Source organism: Verticillium nonalfalfae (assembly GCF_003724135.2).
Source record: "Verticillium nonalfalfae strain VnAa140/NRRL 66861 chromosome Unknown scaffold_22, whole genome shotgun sequence".
NCBI lineage: Eukaryota > Fungi > Ascomycota > Sordariomycetes > Glomerellales > Plectosphaerellaceae > Verticillium > Verticillium nonalfalfae.
Genome location: NW_021167247.1, coordinates 102,754 through 120,320, shown reverse-complemented (window position 1 = coordinate 120,320; position 17,567 = coordinate 102,754). Strand labels below are relative to the sequence as shown.

At 53.4% G+C, this 17,567-nt stretch overlaps 6 protein-coding genes and 1 non-coding gene across 7 annotated transcripts; 3 read left to right on the top strand and 4 right to left on the bottom strand.

Moving 5' to 3' along the window:
• Positions 1 to 3,047: 3,047 nt before the first annotated feature.
• Positions 3,048 to 3,593, bottom strand: D7B24_003960 (uncharacterized protein; the record flags this gene model as incomplete). The annotated part of the gene is made up of 2 exons (XM_028638142.1): positions 3,048 to 3,072; positions 3,217 to 3,593. The coding sequence occupies 2 exons, from the start codon at positions 3,591 to 3,593 to the stop codon at positions 3,048 to 3,050; spliced, it is 402 nt and encodes a 133-aa protein (XP_028497029.1).
• Positions 3,594 to 4,354: 761 nt separating this feature from the next.
• Positions 4,355 to 5,020, bottom strand: D7B24_003959 (uncharacterized protein; the record flags this gene model as incomplete). Its single annotated transcript, XM_028638141.1, has 2 exons — positions 4,355 to 4,774; positions 4,838 to 5,020. The coding sequence occupies 2 exons, from the start codon at positions 5,018 to 5,020 to the stop codon at positions 4,355 to 4,357; spliced, it is 603 nt and encodes a 200-aa protein (XP_028497028.1).
• Positions 5,021 to 5,815: 795 nt separating this feature from the next.
• On the top strand, positions 5,816 to 6,824 carry D7B24_003958 (uncharacterized protein; the record flags this gene model as incomplete). The annotated part of the gene is made up of 2 exons (XM_028638140.1): positions 5,816 to 5,827; positions 5,883 to 6,824. The coding sequence occupies 2 exons, from the start codon at positions 5,816 to 5,818 to the stop codon at positions 6,822 to 6,824; spliced, it is 954 nt and encodes a 317-aa protein (XP_028497027.1).
• A 4,524-nt stretch (positions 6,825 to 11,348) lies between these two features.
• Positions 11,349 to 11,612, top strand: D7B24_003957 (uncharacterized protein; the record flags this gene model as incomplete). The annotated part of the gene is made up of 1 exon (XM_028638139.1): positions 11,349 to 11,612. The coding sequence occupies one exon, from the start codon at positions 11,349 to 11,351 to the stop codon at positions 11,610 to 11,612; it is 264 nt and encodes an 87-aa protein (XP_028497026.1).
• A 1,067-nt stretch (positions 11,613 to 12,679) lies between these two features.
• Positions 12,680 to 14,071, bottom strand: D7B24_003956 (uncharacterized protein; the record flags this gene model as incomplete). Its single annotated transcript, XM_028638138.1, has 6 exons — positions 12,680 to 12,763; positions 12,824 to 12,888; positions 12,939 to 13,364; positions 13,413 to 13,585; positions 13,649 to 13,812; positions 13,862 to 14,071. The coding sequence occupies 6 exons, from the start codon at positions 14,069 to 14,071 to the stop codon at positions 12,680 to 12,682; spliced, it is 1,122 nt and encodes a 373-aa protein (XP_028497025.1).
• A 1,310-nt stretch (positions 14,072 to 15,381) lies between these two features.
• Positions 15,382 to 15,453, top strand: D7B24_003955. Its single transcript has one exon. It is a non-coding gene; the product is annotated as a tRNA-Glu (tRNA).
• A 305-nt stretch (positions 15,454 to 15,758) lies between these two features.
• On the bottom strand, positions 15,759 to 17,081 carry D7B24_003954 (uncharacterized protein; the record flags this gene model as incomplete). Its single annotated transcript, XM_028638137.1, has 6 exons — positions 15,759 to 15,930; positions 15,974 to 16,056; positions 16,231 to 16,299; positions 16,360 to 16,497; positions 16,546 to 16,953; positions 17,001 to 17,081. 6 exons carry the CDS (start codon positions 17,079 to 17,081, stop codon positions 15,759 to 15,761), a joined length of 951 nt encoding a protein of 316 aa, XP_028497024.1.
• Positions 17,082 to 17,567: the final 486 nt, after the last annotated feature.

The window sequence follows — 17,567 nt, the reverse complement described above, 5'->3', positions numbered from 1 at the left end:
GGAGAGACAGCGTCTGCTGAAACGATGCGACCCAAGCTCATGATCCTTGCGTAAACCCCCTCCCCCCCCCCCCCAAAACAATTGCCCAGGTGGGAAATAATAATGAGAAAAAAAAAACACCAAGAACCATCCGGCAGGATTCGGGGGAAAAAAGCCTCCATGGCAGTACATTCCGCCCCAGGCTGGCCTCTATCTCAATCCCTGCTTCGCACGTTCCCCCTTGGCCCGGCTACTTCGGTATGGCGCGTCTGTCTTCGCTCAACATGGTAGGTCTTACCAGGGCCCTTGGGCGACACGCACAGGGGCCCACGAGGGACGAGGGGGGGCCTCAATTCTGCGCAGCTGTTGTACCGACGGTGCTGCCCCGCAGGGCTGCAGCCAAATTGAAACACCTTGTGAAGCTCCCGCCAACTGGACCCCTTCTTTTTAGTTGCCCCGCTACTACCGCTTGGTCACCGTCGCGTATTCTAGGCAGCCTCTTTCCCTGCCCTGAGGTCTCCAGCTCAGACGTTGGGATTTCGGAAAGGACATCAAACACGGCCGAGTTGGGATGCGTATCCATTCCATTGAACTTCATGGGCTATCTTGTCCATGCAAAATGAGCAGCAAGAATGGTGCGTGCGAGTAAACGCCACCTACAACTCCAAAGCCTTGTATAGGCGCCCAGGGGCCAAAGGAACGTTCTTTTTAGGGTTTCACTGTAGGAACGAGCATCCATGAGGCGAGCTTTGAACATTGCTAGCCGACATGTGTCTTTCTGTGGGTCTTGAGTGAGCGTGTCATGTATCGGTGGTTGTGTAGAAGGAGTTGCTCCGGGATGCTGCTCCTCCCTGGCAAAGTCGCCTGACGTCGGTCATGCCTCGCTGTGCTCCGCCGCATTTCTATCATGGCTGGCCCCAGAGCTCGTCCTCCAAGGTCGTCTTAGCAGGGTCTTGGGCCCTGGCCTGGGAAGCCCGACGTAAATGGGGGCCGAGTCAAATTCAAGGTCGATATTCAAGAACGGCCATAGCCGAAGGGCTTGCTGAAGATGGTCATACCTGGCACCGTCCTGTACATCCGTGAACGAGATCGACTGCCGCCACGATGCCGATGCCAGATAGTCTCTGGAGCGCCTTATTGTGTGGACTTGTTTACATGTATGTCGAATATTGGTACCAAAATAGAAGCAAGTTGGGTTTTCCTTCCTTTACCAGAGGACTCTATTGCAAAGAGAGTTTGGTATTTCAGGCCGAATCCATGTTGAAGACGGTTTTCTCCGGGATATTTGGCGCCAGACGGGTCTTCGAAGCAATGTTATTGCAAAAGTGCCATCACCTTTTGCAAGGGTGAGTGAGTTTCGGCAAATAGTAAGGGCGGCGAGGTGATTTTATGCGTACAACCACACCATAAGCTTAAGGCTCGGGATATTCAGCGCCCACAGCTAACAGCCGAAATCGTGTAATAGATTGTGCTGGCAACAAGACCTCGAGATGCTTTTTGACTGGGCAATCTTTGTTACGTCGGGCGGAAATACCCTGAGAGGGAGACGGTAAATCAACCGACAAGGACTGAGGATACATCATTGAACGCTATTGTTGGCGGGTGCGAATCGAGGTAATGCCATGAGGGGCCGTTGCTATCAAAACGCGCGATTCTGCCGTCGCCGCCAAGCAGCTCGTGGACTGTGCCATCGTGTCTGCGGAAAACCTGCAGTGCGAAGACGCTGTGCATGGTGGCGCCGGCGCGGATGGTGTCGCGTCCATCACCGCCGTCGCATTTCTCCCTTCCAAGGAATGATTGTGTGCAGGGTCACCGATGTGAAGAACTCAGAATCTGGCTCCAAGTCGCATCAGAAGTGGGAATCTGGATTCACCAAATAGAGGACGACTATTTGCTCGGCCCTTGTTGACTATTTGTTCGGCCCAACAGGGGGAAAGCCACAAAAGACAGGGGGGAAGCCACAAACACAGCGCCACCACTAAAATTAGCTGTGGCAACTATGTACCTCTGCTCGTCTCTTGTACACTCGAGTCTCGCGATTAATTCCGAGCTATGACTAAGGTAGCTGACAAAGCAACGCAGGCAGCCCCCTAAGGCAGCCCCCTAAGGCAGCCCCCTAAGGCAGCCACCTAAGGCTCTACACTTACCCTATCTTCCACCACATTATCAATACCCTCGAACTTAACAATAACAACAACAACAACAACACCACCACTACCACTAAATACGCCTACTTTAAGCCCTCCAGATATCGCTAACGCCTTATTTTATCGTCAAAAGAAGCCCCTCCGATACCTCGTTTACCGATAGACTCTCAGATAAACTCACCGGCACCGAGGCCGCTACCGAGCATCGCCTTCCTCCAAAATCAACTGCCCGTGGCGAGGAATCCTCGAGCAGGAGGTAGATAGCATTCAGGAGGGAGGCCTCAGCGCGTCGCGTGCTTCGCTATTCGAGCGACTCAAAGGTACAAGAGACGAGGATAGGTACATAGCAGCCACAGCTAATTTTAGTAGTGGAGCTGTGTCTGTGGCTTGCCCCCTGTCTAATGTGGCTTTGCCCCTGTTAGGCAGAGCAAATAACCAACAAGGGCCGAACAAATAACCGTCCTCTGACCCTCGTCAAATAAACGGGTCGGAATGACACCCGCGAGCAACATCCTTGTACACTAGCCCCACGAGCACCACACACCACGACATCATCTCGATCGACTGCAGTTCTCTTTTGAAGCAACCGTTATTTACGGTTATTTGTATTTTCCAGAGCATCGTTCATTGAGAGCCCGCCTGAATTGGTGGTGTATCGTATCGCACATGACTGTACGTATTTCCCGCTTCCGTTTGATCAAAGCAAAAAAAGTGTTTGATCATGTTAAAAGACACAAATGAAAGTCAAATCCCCAAGTAAGCCAAAACAAATACAACCCCGCCGTTTCGATGCATAAAACCAGTTTCTCATGCTCATTGCAGCGAAGCGTGCTGATCCAAACGCCTCTCTTAGTTCCTGAAAAAGAAGGAAAAAGCCGAATTAGCCCATCTGAACCGTTTTTGATGTGGATGCTTGAACAGCTAGCCCGTCCTTTTGCGAAGAAACCTGGTAAGAACATGGCCGGTAACTGGGAGATGGGGTACGTATGACGAAGGGTGGGTGGGTGGCAGATCAAAAGCAAGGGGAACAGGTAGGGGTTCTAAGGGTAAGAAACGCCTGGGGGGGAAGAGGTCCGTGGGGAAAACTTACAGGAGAGCAAGCTCCAGATCACCGTGAATTCGCGCCTTCAGCGTAATCTCAATGTCGAGGTTCAGATCAAGACGCAACCGCAGCGTGTCGCTCTTGTCGCCGCCGCCACCGCCGCCGCCGCCCAGAGCACCTCCGGCGATGCCGCCGAGGGCACCTGTCGCGCCGTTGGCGAGGCCCGATACTGTGTCGCCGGCGCCATCAAGGCCACCGAGGCCGCCAAGTCCACCAAGGGGACCGCCGCCGCCTTGCTCAGATTCGCTGCGCTTGCTCTTGCGCTTCGACTTGGTCTTGTCCTTGCGTGAGCGGCGCTGGCGAGGCGCCTCCTCGCTGCCCTCTTCCTCAGAGGCGTACTTGGTATCTCTGCTTCGGGACGACATTGTGGCTGTTGTGTCGTAGTGGTGATGGGAGACTTGCGGGTGAGATTGGTAATTCAAGAACGTTGAACGGGTGATTTTTGATGGTAAGTTGGTTTCTTCTCGATCTCAAGCCCTCTGATACTACAACGGGGAGCGCAAGTCATATACTCAACCCTCAGACATGGGACAAAACAGGATGGGTGCGCCCCTCCTCCTGGATGAGATCATGTTGGACCCTGAATTCCTGCTTCCCTTCCTCATGTCACTCGGGATTTCGTCACAATCTCTTGACATCCCAGCCCCGTATGACGTCGAGAGCGCCCCAAATTAGGATGATGGGGCAGGTAACAGGGGGAGGGGCGGAAGAGGTGTGGACATGTCTGTGGAGTGGTTTGGGGGGTCTATGGATCAACGCCTCTCCTCACCAATGAAGGGTAGTTGGCGTCGAACGGAAGGTCTGTCTCACCTCCCTCTCATGCACCTTTACCCTTCCTCTTACATCTGCTGCACCATGTCTGCCTACTCCAGGGTCAAGCACATTAACTCAGAGGTCTTTTAATGGAGCCCATGACGCTTGACTTGGTCTATTCGGGCCATCAAACAAGCTATGGCAACGTGGACACGACGACTGTCGATACCCTGTCTCTCCCCAGAAACCAAAACACCCTAATTCCCAATAACGCCATGCCCTGAAGGTCGTCGGAGACCGTTGTACTCTGCACACCCCCCTCCCTCTCGCCCCGGCATGCCCTGCTTTTCTTGCTGCTTCGCATTCTAGGCCGTCAGTCCCTTACATACTGGCTGTTTATGCCAAGTGCCAACTGCCGCTTCAGTCCTATTGGGACATAACGGTCAGCAGGCGTCTGCTGGGCGAGTGAACCGTCAGGGTCCCAGTATACGGCCCATCGTGAGCCCTCCTCGTCTGCTCTGACTGCGGCAAACCCGTCACCACTTCCTCTGAGAGAGACGTACTTCTCGTTTGGCGTCCAGTGCCAGGGGCCAACAACGTGATCGACGGTATCCTTTCTACCGCCAAATCGCACGGCTCGCGTGTCCGCGTCGACAAAGATCCAGCCCATGGCGGGAGGGTCGTTTGAAGTCATGGAGACGAGACCCATGTGCTGCTCCTCGCCAGGATACATGAAGTACCAACCCGAAAAGGGGAAGCCCTTGACGGGACTTTTGCTATGATCCAGGAACATCTGTCACGATCTCTCGTCAATCGTTCGTCTTCGATGGCATTTAATATCGGGGGTTTGCCGTACCTGGCCGTCGATCAAGACGCCGCTGGCTTCCTCCATGTGGCCATCTATGGTCAAGTCGGCGCCGATACCGAACTTGACCTTCTCCTTCTGTGCTTCGTTTTCTCTCTTTTGGGCCGAGATGGCCTGGCCGGTGCCGATGACTGTGGGGATGGCGGCGATGGCGAGGAGCGCGATGATGTCCATGGCTGCACTGGCCTGTGTCGAACGTTGCTTCTCTGGTGCGAGTGCACAAGCCTGAATTTCTGGTCCGTGGCAGAAGCCAGCCACTCAGTCAGACTACTTTCGAGAGCCGTAGAGAAATATGGGTTCGCCGTATCCGCGAGCCGGATGCCAGCAAGTTGCTGGACTATCATCCCTGTCCCGGCATGGTTGCCCGAACTACCCACACCCTACCCCCTCCACCCCCTTCTCGACGGCTCGCTCGAGGCCAGACCACCACCCATCCTTCGTCCTACAAGGATATGACCCTGACTCCGACGTCATCCCGCTTACACCAGAAGAGTTGCTTCACAATATCTCGTTCGAGAGCTCGACGTGCAAGACGTCACCCTGACCTTCTCGGCCGGAGCTGTCAAGACCCTGCATGTCTTCGTCGACCCCCCTTCCCCCCCCTTTCCGTCCCCGAAACCTGTTTACAGACTGGGCGTTTTCCAGTCCGGCGGGGGGTGCTGGTATCAAGTGATATCACAGAATGGAGTGAACAGGAAACAACATGCCTGCGAAACGCCCACGTCTAGCCATCCCATATTGCGTCACGGATAGCCAGAATCGTGTTTTCCTGCTTGTCGCAGTGCCTTGTTCTCGAGAGACGTGGATCAATACGTTTTTGGGGATCTGATTTAAGGGTTCTTCACACCACGGCTTCTCATATGTTGCCAGCCTGCCCATTGTTCTGGACTTTCACATACGTCTTACACTAGAGCACTGCAGCACCTCGTCACACACGTAGTCGACCCCCTCGCCTCATCACACATCGCAATGGACACTAAGGTAAGCTCGGACAGGTGTTCGATAGTATCGCAAAGGGGTTGCTGACCATTGGCAGGACCAGCAACAGCCCGGCGCGGCCGGCGAGAACAAGCCCGAGGCCCAGAAGGCGCCGAAGCAGGCGCAAGGCCAGGCGGGAAGGAAGAAGCCCGATGCGCAGAAGAAGCAGGCCAGCCCCGTTGAGAAGAAGGACGACAAGCCGGCCGAGCCCGCGCCGGCAGCTGAGGAGGCCAAGCCCGAAGAGGCCAAGCCTGAAGAGGCCATGCCTGAGGCAGCTAAGCCCGAGGAGGCCGAGAAGAAGGTCGACGAGGCGAAGGACGACAAGCCTGTCGAGGAGGCTGAGAAGAAGGCCGAGGAGACCAAGCCTGAGGACAAGGTTGACGCCGCCAAGGATGAGGCGAAGCCTGAGGACAAGGCAGAGGAGGCCAAGGACAAGGCTGAAGACATCAAGCCTGAGGACAGGGTACAAGAGGTTGAGGACGATGCCGAGAAGGCCGCGCCCGAGACCAAGCCCAAGAAGGAGAAGAAGGAGGCGCCCAAGAAGAGCAAGAAGAAGCAGCCCGAGCCCGAGCCCGAGTCGGAGTCTGAAGAGGACTCGGACGACTACTCGGAAGACGAATCGGGTTCTGACGACTACTCTGACTCTGACGACTACTCCGAGTCCGAGTCCGAAGAGGAGGAAGAGGAGGAGGAGAAGCCCAAGGGTCGCACTGCACAGAGGCCATCCAAGGGCCGCTCGCAGCCGTCGTGGATGAATGGCGACCGGGACGCGAAGAACAAGCAAATGTCGCGCCGCGGCCGCAACCAGGGCGGCGAGGACGCGTACCGCCAGCAGCAGATGATGCAGCAGCAGCAGATGCAACAACAGCAGATGCAGCAGCAGCAGGGCGGTGGCGGCGGCGGCAAGGACCCCCTCAAGCTGAGGCTAGACCTCAACCTCGAGATTCAGATTGAGCTCAAGGCGCGGATCCACGGTGATCTGACGCTGGCTTTGCTGTGAGCACCCCCTATCCCCCGTTTTTCTTCTTCTTCTTCTTTTCTTTCCGTTATTTCCTTGCGATTCCCTGCCTGCCACGCCAGCTGGGGCACATTCGCCTTCGGCGCGCCAGTACACTGAGTAGAGGACTCGCTCGCTGGGCCTGGTCTTGGACCTAAATCGCCCACGCGGCCGGGTCCCGACTCGCGCGTCACTGTCAGAGCGTGGCGTCAGCTAAATCTTAGCGGCCGCCCTTCGTCCGAATTCCCAGGGGAGGGCAGAGCGGTCGGACTTCACCGCCTGTCAGAGCTGGGCGCCGTCGCCTGTCGAACGATGCGCGACATCAAGGCAGCGCGGGCGGGATTGGCAAGCGTCATACGCCCGTCGGCGGCGTTCCCCTTTAGCTCTGTCTCACCCCTTTTACCCTGTGTCTAGAAAGATTTCTATTACCATCACCCCACGTGAAAAGGAACAATGAACACTGACCGAGGACAGCGACATGGATTAGTAGTGGTTAGCCACGAGTCTACGAAACGCCCCTTCCCCCCCACCGGACCGAAAAACAAGGCGCATTACGAATTTCATTTGTACCCGAATCGCGACGGATCGTTTCTTCGATGGTTATCTTTTTCTCATTCTTATTATTTCAAAGCGGTCTCTCGTCATACATGATTTGCTCCGATCAAGGGAAAGAGGCAAGTCGGAACGCATCAGTTTGTGTAATAGTACTTCACCGATTATGGAAGACGCGGCCCCTGGTTCCTCTTCATCATCCATTTGTGACTTTTGGAAGGGGGAGCGAAAGAGCCGACAGAAAGAAAATAAAACACTTAAAAAAAATGCAAGGTTCCGCTATTCACCCCTCGTGACGAGCGCCACCGGTCGAGACGTGCATTTTCGTGCTTGACGGCGTGGCTTGCGCCGTGTCGGGTGAGAGAGAGAGAGAGAGAGAATCTGCCCAATCCGTTGGCATTCTCCTGTGAGCCCAATCGCCGTGACGAAGGGGACTGCTGCACTGCTGTGAATGGTGATCGCCGGCGGTTACCTCACGGTCGGAGTACCCACTGGTAGAGCCGTCGTCCCCGGCAGGCAGGTCTGGAACTCTGGGGCGAGGTTACGCAGTCGTCGGGAGCCGCATTCGATCACATCGGGGGTGGGCAGACAAAAAAACAGGTTTTTCTTGCACTTTGCGAATTTGGGGGAGCACCTGAAGGGGGCTTGACAGCGGGTGGGCACAGGGGGGGAGCCTGGAGCTGGGACGGGATGTCACCGTGTCTGCTCCTTATCGCCTCGGGCGGGGACAGGAGACCTGTGCGATTCGATCTGGTGTTGCACCAGGGTTCGGGTGATGGGGGGCGGGAAGGGAAAGTGATCATAACAGGCTGTGGTATTGGGCTTGGGTGAGCTTCTCTCGACGTTGCTCGCAGGGCTGGGACTGACTCGCGAGCCGGTGTCAGCGTGGTGAGGTGGTATTCGACCGTTCAACGACAATAGTCAAGCATCGAGCCAAGCTCAAGGTTAGAATAGGCGTCCTGGCACAGAGCGAAGCATCCAGGAAAAGGGGCCACCTGAAGCTATGGCACAGAGGCGCCTCACAGAAGCCCAAGACGGATGGGAGGTGGGACGGATCAGACGACAGAACAACAATGCGATGGCGACCTAGAGATTGCACTGGAGCAATTGGTCCGGGAATGGGGACAGACAACACGACTCCAAGACCGAAGTCCGAGTCCAGCCTCCAACATGACCGGGGGGGTGCATAGGGCAGGGCGCAGGGGTTGACGGTGAAAAGGAGAACGCCAGTCGTGAAAGCGGAGCGATGCGCCCCCCAGCGACGTCACCAGCCACAGTTCAAAACGGTGCCACATCGGGATGGCCTACATGTACATGTACTTCCTCGTGCAGCCACCACAGGTCTCGGCCTGGGGCTGGCGGGGGTTGCGGCTTGCGCGGCCCATTTAACGGTCAAATAGGGGGAGGGGAGACGCCGGCTGTGATGCCTGGATTCAAACAAGATCACCACAGCCTGCACCTCACCATTCCGGGCATTTCTGTGATTGTGATGACATGGACAGCGGAGCGTGATCGTTCTGACGACATGATGGAGCGGGGAACGGGGGATGATGCTGAGCAGCTCGGGCCTCAGGGTGTTCAGGTGTTCGGGCTCAGTATACTCGGGGGCAAGTCGGGGTGCTCAAGCTCAGGGTGCTCAGCTCGTGCGTGGTATGGACTCTGGTGTGTGTGAGTCTTTGTGTGAGCTGGCCGCTGTCCACTCCACACTGCCTTTTCGCACAGAGTACTTGGTGGTACGGGCGCAGTGATCTTCCGGCGGCGGCGCGGCCCTGAGCAGCAGCGTAACCAGCGTCGTTGACCTGTTGGCTGCTGCTGGCCAGTATGTGAACGCTTTTGGCATGGAAGGTCCGTGTTGGCAGTCCAACGAGCGCTTGGTTCGCTTGCCTGCCCGAAAGCATGTCATGTCGCTAGAGGAAGCCTTCATGAGCCTGACAAGATCGCCTCGCATTGTTGTGCCGAGCCCCTACTTGAGAAGCTGACGATGATCCGATGACACTTGCACTCCTAATGCAGGCACTTCCTCGACAAACAAGCAGGGCATGCGCGACATGTAGAATAACTTCATAGCCACAGCGCATCATGAAAAGCTTTATCGGGATCATTTGTGCTTGACTTGACCGATGTGGGAAGCAAAAGTACTTATATCCATTATTGGCGATCCTAGCTCGTGTCCTGTTGTCAGGACCCATGCAAACCACGAGACCAGCAGCGGACTGATCGTAGAAAGCCAGAAACGTTGCCGAGCATTGCGAGAGACTAATTCGCAGGAGACTCAATGAGCCACAGTGTGACAGAAAGCATCAATTATTCTACCCATCAGTAGAACTTGACGAGAACAATGTTTATTTTTTTCCCTTGTAGCGAGACTTCTTCAACACACCAGGACCAAGTTTGGAGGGCCTCGCAGATTAGTATATCTTCGCCGACCGATCACATAGAGTAGTAGTCCACAACTACGTTTTTCAAACACGGCCACAGAAGAATGGGTGTCTGGGCTCTGTCTTTCTCATCATGAATCGCAACACAGCTTAACATCAAAGGTTCCCATGTGAAAAACAATTACTACGCTTTGTTACGGCTTTTTTTTGTTAGCGGCAACGACGCTAGGTAGGCAAGATGATCTAGCTTTCGATCCCCATAAACTGTACCAAGACGGTTTACTCAAACTTGGAATGGCAATCAGGCTCAGAATGACACACGTATCTCTTAAAGACATCTTGTCACCACATGTCCATCTAGAGTCGCTCTCATATGAAGGCTGACTATCATCTCAGGAGGATGATTTGCACCCCTGACCATGATCGGAGCATGTATTGAATCTTGTGACCCTTCATAGGATGTTATCAAGTGGTCAATCAGACACAAACCCCGAGGAGTCAAAATACGGCTGTCTGTGTGTGATCCTCACGAACAGGTGGCGGTTCTCTCACAAAAACAGATCAATAATATTAAGCCTTTCTTTCTTATAGGGACACCGGGGACTGTCACTTAACTCGGAGCTGTTCTTAAGCCTTTCTTTCTCACAAGGACACCGAGGACTGTCACTTAACTCGGAGCTGTTCTTAAGCCTTTCTTTCTTATAGGGACACCGAGGACTGTCACTTAACTCGGAGCTGTTCTTAAGCCTTTCTTTCTCACAAGGACACCGAGGACTGTCACTTAACTCGGAGCTGTTCTTAAGCCTTTCTTTCTCACAAGGACACCGAGGACTGTCACTTAACTCGGAGCTGTTCTTGAGTTGAGGCACGATATTAGCTGTCAAGGATTCTTGCCGATCGTTGTTAGGAGAAAGAAGTTGACTCGGGGTTGGGATCTGTTGCGTGAAGTCCAGCTTCTCACCTGGCTTCCTGGTATAACTATGCTACGAAGAACTGCCGAAAACAATGCCTTGAAGCTGTGGGAGCATTTCATCATGCGTTCTTTTGCTCCAAAGAGGAGACGCTTGGGGACATTGGCGTAGTGCCTTTGCAGCGGGTGTTTGACCTCAACCCAACATTGTCATCCAAAAAAAGGACCAGACCAACCGGAAACGTCTCTGCATTGCGTTGTCGGCCGTAAATGGCTCCTAACTCCATGTTGTCATCGCCTGGGAGTGTCTCAAAATGGATCTTCATGGGGGTGTTTCGACTTTTGACACTCGAACGTGACGCATGGGACCAACCCCTTGCGTCCAGTCTGGTGACCCAACCCGCGTTCGTCTCGTCTCATTCTGATACTCAATCGGCTGGCCCCTCTTGTCAGCTCACTGACACGCAACTACGATGACAAAGTTGGGGATACCGGCTTTCGATTCAGGATAAATACTCGATCTGCTCGCCGCAACTCAATAAATCCATACCGTAGCTCCTTCTTCACTCGTCTGTACCGCATTCTCTTCGTCTTCCGCTGGTCGGTATTTTGAGCATTTTTGTCAGCCTTCCTCATCTTATCAGACTCGTTTTTTGAGACATTACACACTCCCGGTTCATTCTGAAAATGCGCTTCTCTCTCGCCACCACTCTTCTAGGCTTGGCCACTGTGGCCTGTGCTCGTGTAGCTGACATCAACGTATCTGGCGGTGCTCTCATGCAACGGCAGAATGCTAATCGGCCTATTCCCTCTGGCGCTTGCTGTGTTGCCAACGCCAGCTTGAAGCAGGACACCTGCACCAGTCAGTCTGGCGCTACCGGTCGTTGCGTGCCCGGTGGCAATGATTTTCAGTCAAATGGTGCGAGAAATATGGTAGCAACATGCGGCTAACTCGTAGTCAGGTGGCGGATCTTTAAGCTGTGTCGAGCAATCGAACTTGGAATGTGATGCCAACATTATCGAACGTGGAAAGTCTCTGTGCCGAGCTATTTCAGCAAATGGTGGATTGTTTGACGGCGGTAACATCATTCAGGATCTTTCGCAAGCTTCCGTGAACTAAGACAGTTGATGGGGCCAGGGGCAGAACCACAATAAACTACAACTTGCCAGGAACATCCTTCGGATACTGTACTCAGCCCAACCTAGCCACGCCTATAATAACCCTAGCGTATAAGATGAAGCTGCCGGAAGACTTGGCCCCATGCCAATGCTTTTTATGCTTGTTGCTTTATCATGCAAATTCGGCACCAGAGTCATCATAATGCCCCGTAGAGTGAGTTAATTTGACCCCTCTTGAACATCTTTTCGACCCGACCCTAGCACATACGACCATACCTACTGGAAAACTCGGGATCCCGTCCGCTCTCCCAGCGATAAACCAGTAAGGGCCGGACTAGTAGTTGGGTGGGTGACCACCAGCGAATCCCCGGTGTTGTATGTTTTGCGTTTTGCCTGTTCCCGTACAGGCATCTGGCCTCACGGTCATTGGTGTTATGGGACACGCCTTAGGGTGGGTGCGTGAATGGGTCTAGTAAACGTCCATGAGTAGAACGTTGGTTCTCTCTATTGTAAAGGGAGAACGCAGAGTCCTCTGTGCCAGGGTCGTCAGTTGCGAGATAGCATAAGTGGAGTCCGTCTTATCAGGACTTAGTATCTCCCGAACCAAGCGCTGTGCGACGTATTGCCTGATTTTCCAGCCAATATGGGACCTGACGGTTCATCTGATCTTCGGTGTCTTGCCACGATCCTACAAGGGGAGGCCGAGCACACCATGGGACACAACGGGCTGTCAAGAACGTGGTACGACTTGAACGAGGTTTTGTAAGATTTTGTGGTAGTGCAAAAGTTCTCGTTTGACTCTACCTCAAATTTACCTCCATGATGGAGAGAGCGAGTAAATCTACAGGTCGAACGACAACATCCATGTTTTCAACGACCAGGTCCAGTCCATATCCCGTTCAAAGGTATGAGGCCTCAACGAGGAAACCGACGGTGAACTTGGAGTGGCGAAGGACGGAGGCCCACTGGATACTGGCATAGGTCTGTGTAAAGCATTAGTATCCAGGTAGAAGGAAGGGTTAGTGGACAGATCGGGGACTCACATCGCGCGAAGAGTGGATGTTGGGGTTGGAGGAGGCGAAAGGCTCCGAAGCGACGAAAGCAGCGGCTGCAAAGCGTCAGAATCAATATTCCTGGATCAGAACACATCGAACTTACGGAAACCGGCAGCACGAGCGCTGGCGTGGTCAGAGCAGCCGTAGCCGCAGCGAGAGGTACCAGTAGTCAGGCCAGTATACTGGCGGGCGATGAGGGTAACATAGGAGCTCAACGAGGCATCGACGTAATCGCTGAAGACGACAGGGCGGCCACCGGGCGAGTAGCCGGTCATGTCCTGGTTGAGCATGGCCAAGACGGTGGCGCCGGTGGAGGCGTAGTTGCGGAAGACTGCTTGCGATCCGAGAAGACCACCCTCCTCACCACCGTACCAGTGGAACTCGAGGGTATTCTTGGGCTTGAAGCCGGAGTTGGCAAGGATGCGAAGCGCCTCAAGGGTGTTGACGCTACCGGTGCCGTTGTCATCGGCTCCAGGGGCACGGGCAGTGCTGGACCCAGCAGTCGAGTCGTAGTGCGCGCCAACGATCACTACAGAATGTAAGTGCTTGTGTTAAATCATGCAATCGAATCACTTACCGAGGTTGGGGCTGGTGCCCGGGATACGGGCAATGATCGATGGCTGGTTGAAGCTGTGCGTAAAGCGACGAATAGTGATAGCTGGGTTCGCGGCCGCAACCGTTGTGACCTGGTTGAAGAGCCAAGTGCTCGCTTGGGTGCCGTATGTCGACTGGTAGTGGCGGTTTTGGAAGCTTTGGTGTGTGAGTAACAATGGACTGGATCAAAGCACGCGGACAATGAAGTCATGGTCTTACTTGGTCAAAGTCTGGAGCCAGCTCTGAGGCCTAGTGTTAGACACTCCGGCAATCAAGGCATTGGCTTCAGCGACGTGCGTCAAAGTCGTCGGGTACCTGACTTGACGGGCCTCGAGGGAAGATTCCGAAGGAGGCGTCGAGAGAACGGAAAGAACAGCCTCATCCTACCAGGGTCAATTCAAGCCTCTCGGATGTGGGCGGTGTTTCTCGTACCTGGATGTCGGTGATGTCGATGAAGTTGATGCGCTTGGAGCCGAGCACCAACTTTGCCTTCTCTTCTTCAGTCACCCATCGACCGGGATCTTCTTCAGAAGTCTTGATGAGCCTCAGAGGAGAATTCTGCTTGATGCTCTCAGCAGCTGGAGCTGCAGAGGCAAGGTGAGCAGCAGAAGCCAGAACGGCAAGGGCGGTCTGGAGATGCATAGTAATGGCAATTATACAAGGCTGTCCCAGAGATAGAGAGGAGTAGAAACCAACAATGGTGCTGGTTACAAGTTCCAAGGGTATTCGGTAGTACCCGACGGTAGTCAGGGCCTATTTATTACCCATCAACATCCCGTTCGAAGATCCTCCTTCCCGATATTGCTACAAAGGTAGTAATGTGCGCCATTGCGGTGAAGCTTGACGTGCAGTTCAGCTGAATGCCTCCAGCTGCCTAAAGTGCAACGGACCTCAAATCGTGCTCATGCAGAGATGGGAACTGCCGCTTTACGAGAGTGTCACTGTCCGCGGGGAAGTAGTTAGTATAGGGCAGGAGATCATTCGGCGGCGCAGATCACATTGCGTTTCTCTCAGCGGGTACCTGGCCGAGCTGCCCGAATGGGCGTAGCCCCCAATGTCGAATCATCTTGGCATGGCACCCCGCCGGCATTGCGACAGAATCGCTGTCTGTACGGCATACATCCTGTATCCTTATGTTATCATTGGTTATTGGCTCATTGGCGATGGACCTTCTCTTTGGCGAACTTTCTCCGGATGGCTAGCTGTTGCTCAGGTATCTAAGGTTGCGATTAGATTATCTGCGTAGCACCGATATCCTGCCCATAGGGAGGTCACCGGCTCCTTCCTGCTCCTTCCTACTACGGTTAAAGAGATCATTAAGGCCAAGTCTGGGCTGCAACTGCCGGAATTGCCAAGACTCTTTACTACGTCTCAAAACCTCGACCTTCGGTAGCTCGATTTATGAAAGCTTTCGTCTGTGATGTCTCACGGCCAATACTAAGGTAGCTTTTGTGTCTGTCAATAAGCACGCATCGGGTTACCACGAGACTAAGACCAAGCCAGGATCTAGGGTCTATTTCTGCACTGAGTCCAAGCGTACATGAATAATAAGAAGGTATACGAGTGATTGTATTGCGATGCTCACGGCCGTGGACGCCGCCGGGGTAAGCTGGCTTGTCGTCAATCTCGTGTTTCAACGACGTCGTCTGTACCAATAACCATCATTTGCAATTCGAGAGAAAAAATTCAGTTAAGCTGTAGCTTGGACTTGGTCACTTTCCCACGTGCCTGTGGGAATATGAACGCACGTCTGATAACTTGATTCACTGCCTCGCGCTCTAATCTCAACAACGTGCGGTCGATTGCCTGACCATAAGTTCCATACCTTGACATAACGGATGGGCAGAAGAACCCCGATGCGCCAACACGGGCAATGGGGGTTCACCCCCACCACAGCTCCATATCCGTGCCCACACTTTGTAAACTAGTAATTCAGTTCTGCGAAACACCAATCCGAACTGGTGTAATGGCTAACATTTGACGCTCTCACCGTCAGGCTCAGGGTTCGATTCCCTGGTTCGGAAATCAGATATTGCGTCACTCAGCGGCGAAATCTTTTGCCGGTTTTGGAGTTGCGGTGGAGCAGGGAGGTGCCACAGACGAGGAACACATCGGTTTTCCAGAGTAACTTCGATATCCCATTCTTTATCATGGTTAGATACTTCATGGGATTGGAGTGTGGAGTGTTTAGATAACAGAGAAGTACAAACAATAGCAACCACGCCCAGCAAATAGACCCCGGGCAACAATAGAAAGCGCCGAATGACTTTGTTAACAATGTGCGTACGAATTATTTGGCTTTAATTTATTGACAGTTAATCGCTCTTATCTATTCTCCAGACTTGACCTGCTTTCTTTCGTGTTGCGGGCTAGGAAAAAGACCTGACCTGATCCTCGCACCAGTCCCAGTACCTTTTCCCCAGCTCAGGTTCGACGATGTCTGCTCGGGGCTCCTCTCGCCTCCCGAATGGAGTGACTGATAACAGTCAGCATCAAGAGAGCTGCGATTGCACGGAGAATCACACTGTCAACTACTTACTCCACTTATCCTTCGACGTGATCGAAGAGTCAAGACCCGCAAACAATTCAGTGTACGCTCCATACTTGGCAGGCTTTCCCATTAGCTTCTATTAAATATTAGCCAATGATCTATGGTCCCAAGAGAACCGAGTTCAACAAAACGCGAGGACTTCGCACGGTGTCGAGAAGTTATCTGGTTTCAACTTGCGTTTTACCAAAGAAAGATAACAGGCATAGATAGCAGACGGAGAACAGAGAGGTTTGTTCAAGGTATAACTTACAACCTGGAACTTTTGGGCGGCACCAAAGTTCCGCTGCAGGTTGGTTTTCAAAAGTCCAGGATTCAAGGACTTGATGATACAGTCAGAAGACGACGATAGACGCGTTGCAGAGTGGGGTTATGGACTTACCACACTGATAATATTGCTCTCCGGAAATCGCCTGTCAAATTCAGCGGCATGTATCAAGTTGCCAACCTTTGACCGATTATATTTCGTCATGTTGTCCTCTTCCTTGTGATAGTCCATGTTGCCAAGGTCGATGGCCGGCTTGGGTGCGAAGTCAGCTGACATAGAAGACACCCATACAATACGGACACTTCGCGGTGGTGCAGCTCTGGCGGTCTCTTGTAGTATCGGAGTCAGGAGCTTGATGAACAGGAAGTGAGCCAGGGAGTTGACACCAAGCTGCAATTCAAAGCCCTGGGCGGTCTTAGAGCCCTCTGCTGGTAGCATGACGCCTGCATTGTTCCAGATGACGTCGAGACGCGTTTCTTGAGAGGCAAACTCGGATGCTGACTGCTTGATCGTCCCAAGGTCGTCAAGCACAAGCTTGAGGAAGAGCAGCTGGCCTTTGGATTTAGGATGAGCCTTTTGAATCTCGGCAATGGCCTCATCGGTGCGCTCCTTGGAGCGTGTCGCTATCCAGATGCGAGCATTGTGCTGATAGAGGATTTTGACCAATTCTTTACCAACGCCACTGTTGCCGCCGGTGACGATGAAAACCTGTCCCGTTAACAAAAGGGAGTACCCGAGTAGAAGGAGAAGCTCACCTTGCCAAACTGATCGGGGAGGTTCTCCTCCGTCAAAGTAGCTTTGTACGGGAGAAATGTACTTCTACGAAACGTAGTCATGACTTTCAGTCGTGAGTTCGATACGTAACCCGACTTGTCTTGAACAATACAGCCCTAGGTTGAGAGACAATTTATTCGATGGCTGAGTATAACGAGCTACAGATGATGTATGAAGCTAGGAAATATCAACAAATTGAATAAAAGCTGGTTCATCGAAGGATTCATATAGGCGCGTTCGGAGATACCAATTGTTCTACCTCCATGTCCGGTAGGCGATGCCATGTCGTCCTTCATGGAGGATTATTCCGGGCTGCTGTGCATGCAAGACAGGCCGCGCCCGCAGTAGAAGCCTACGCCGCCAACCAGACCCTGTCTGGCATTTCGCCGACAGTCCGTTGGCGACACGCAAGCAAGCCACAGCTTTCGCTATATCTCCCTCAGCCAACCATGGGTTTAAGGGCGGAGTAATAAGATAGGCACTTATTCAGCGCCCAAAGGTCCAGTCGCAACCTTCACCGAGTCCGAAGTGCAGGCTAACCTAGGTTC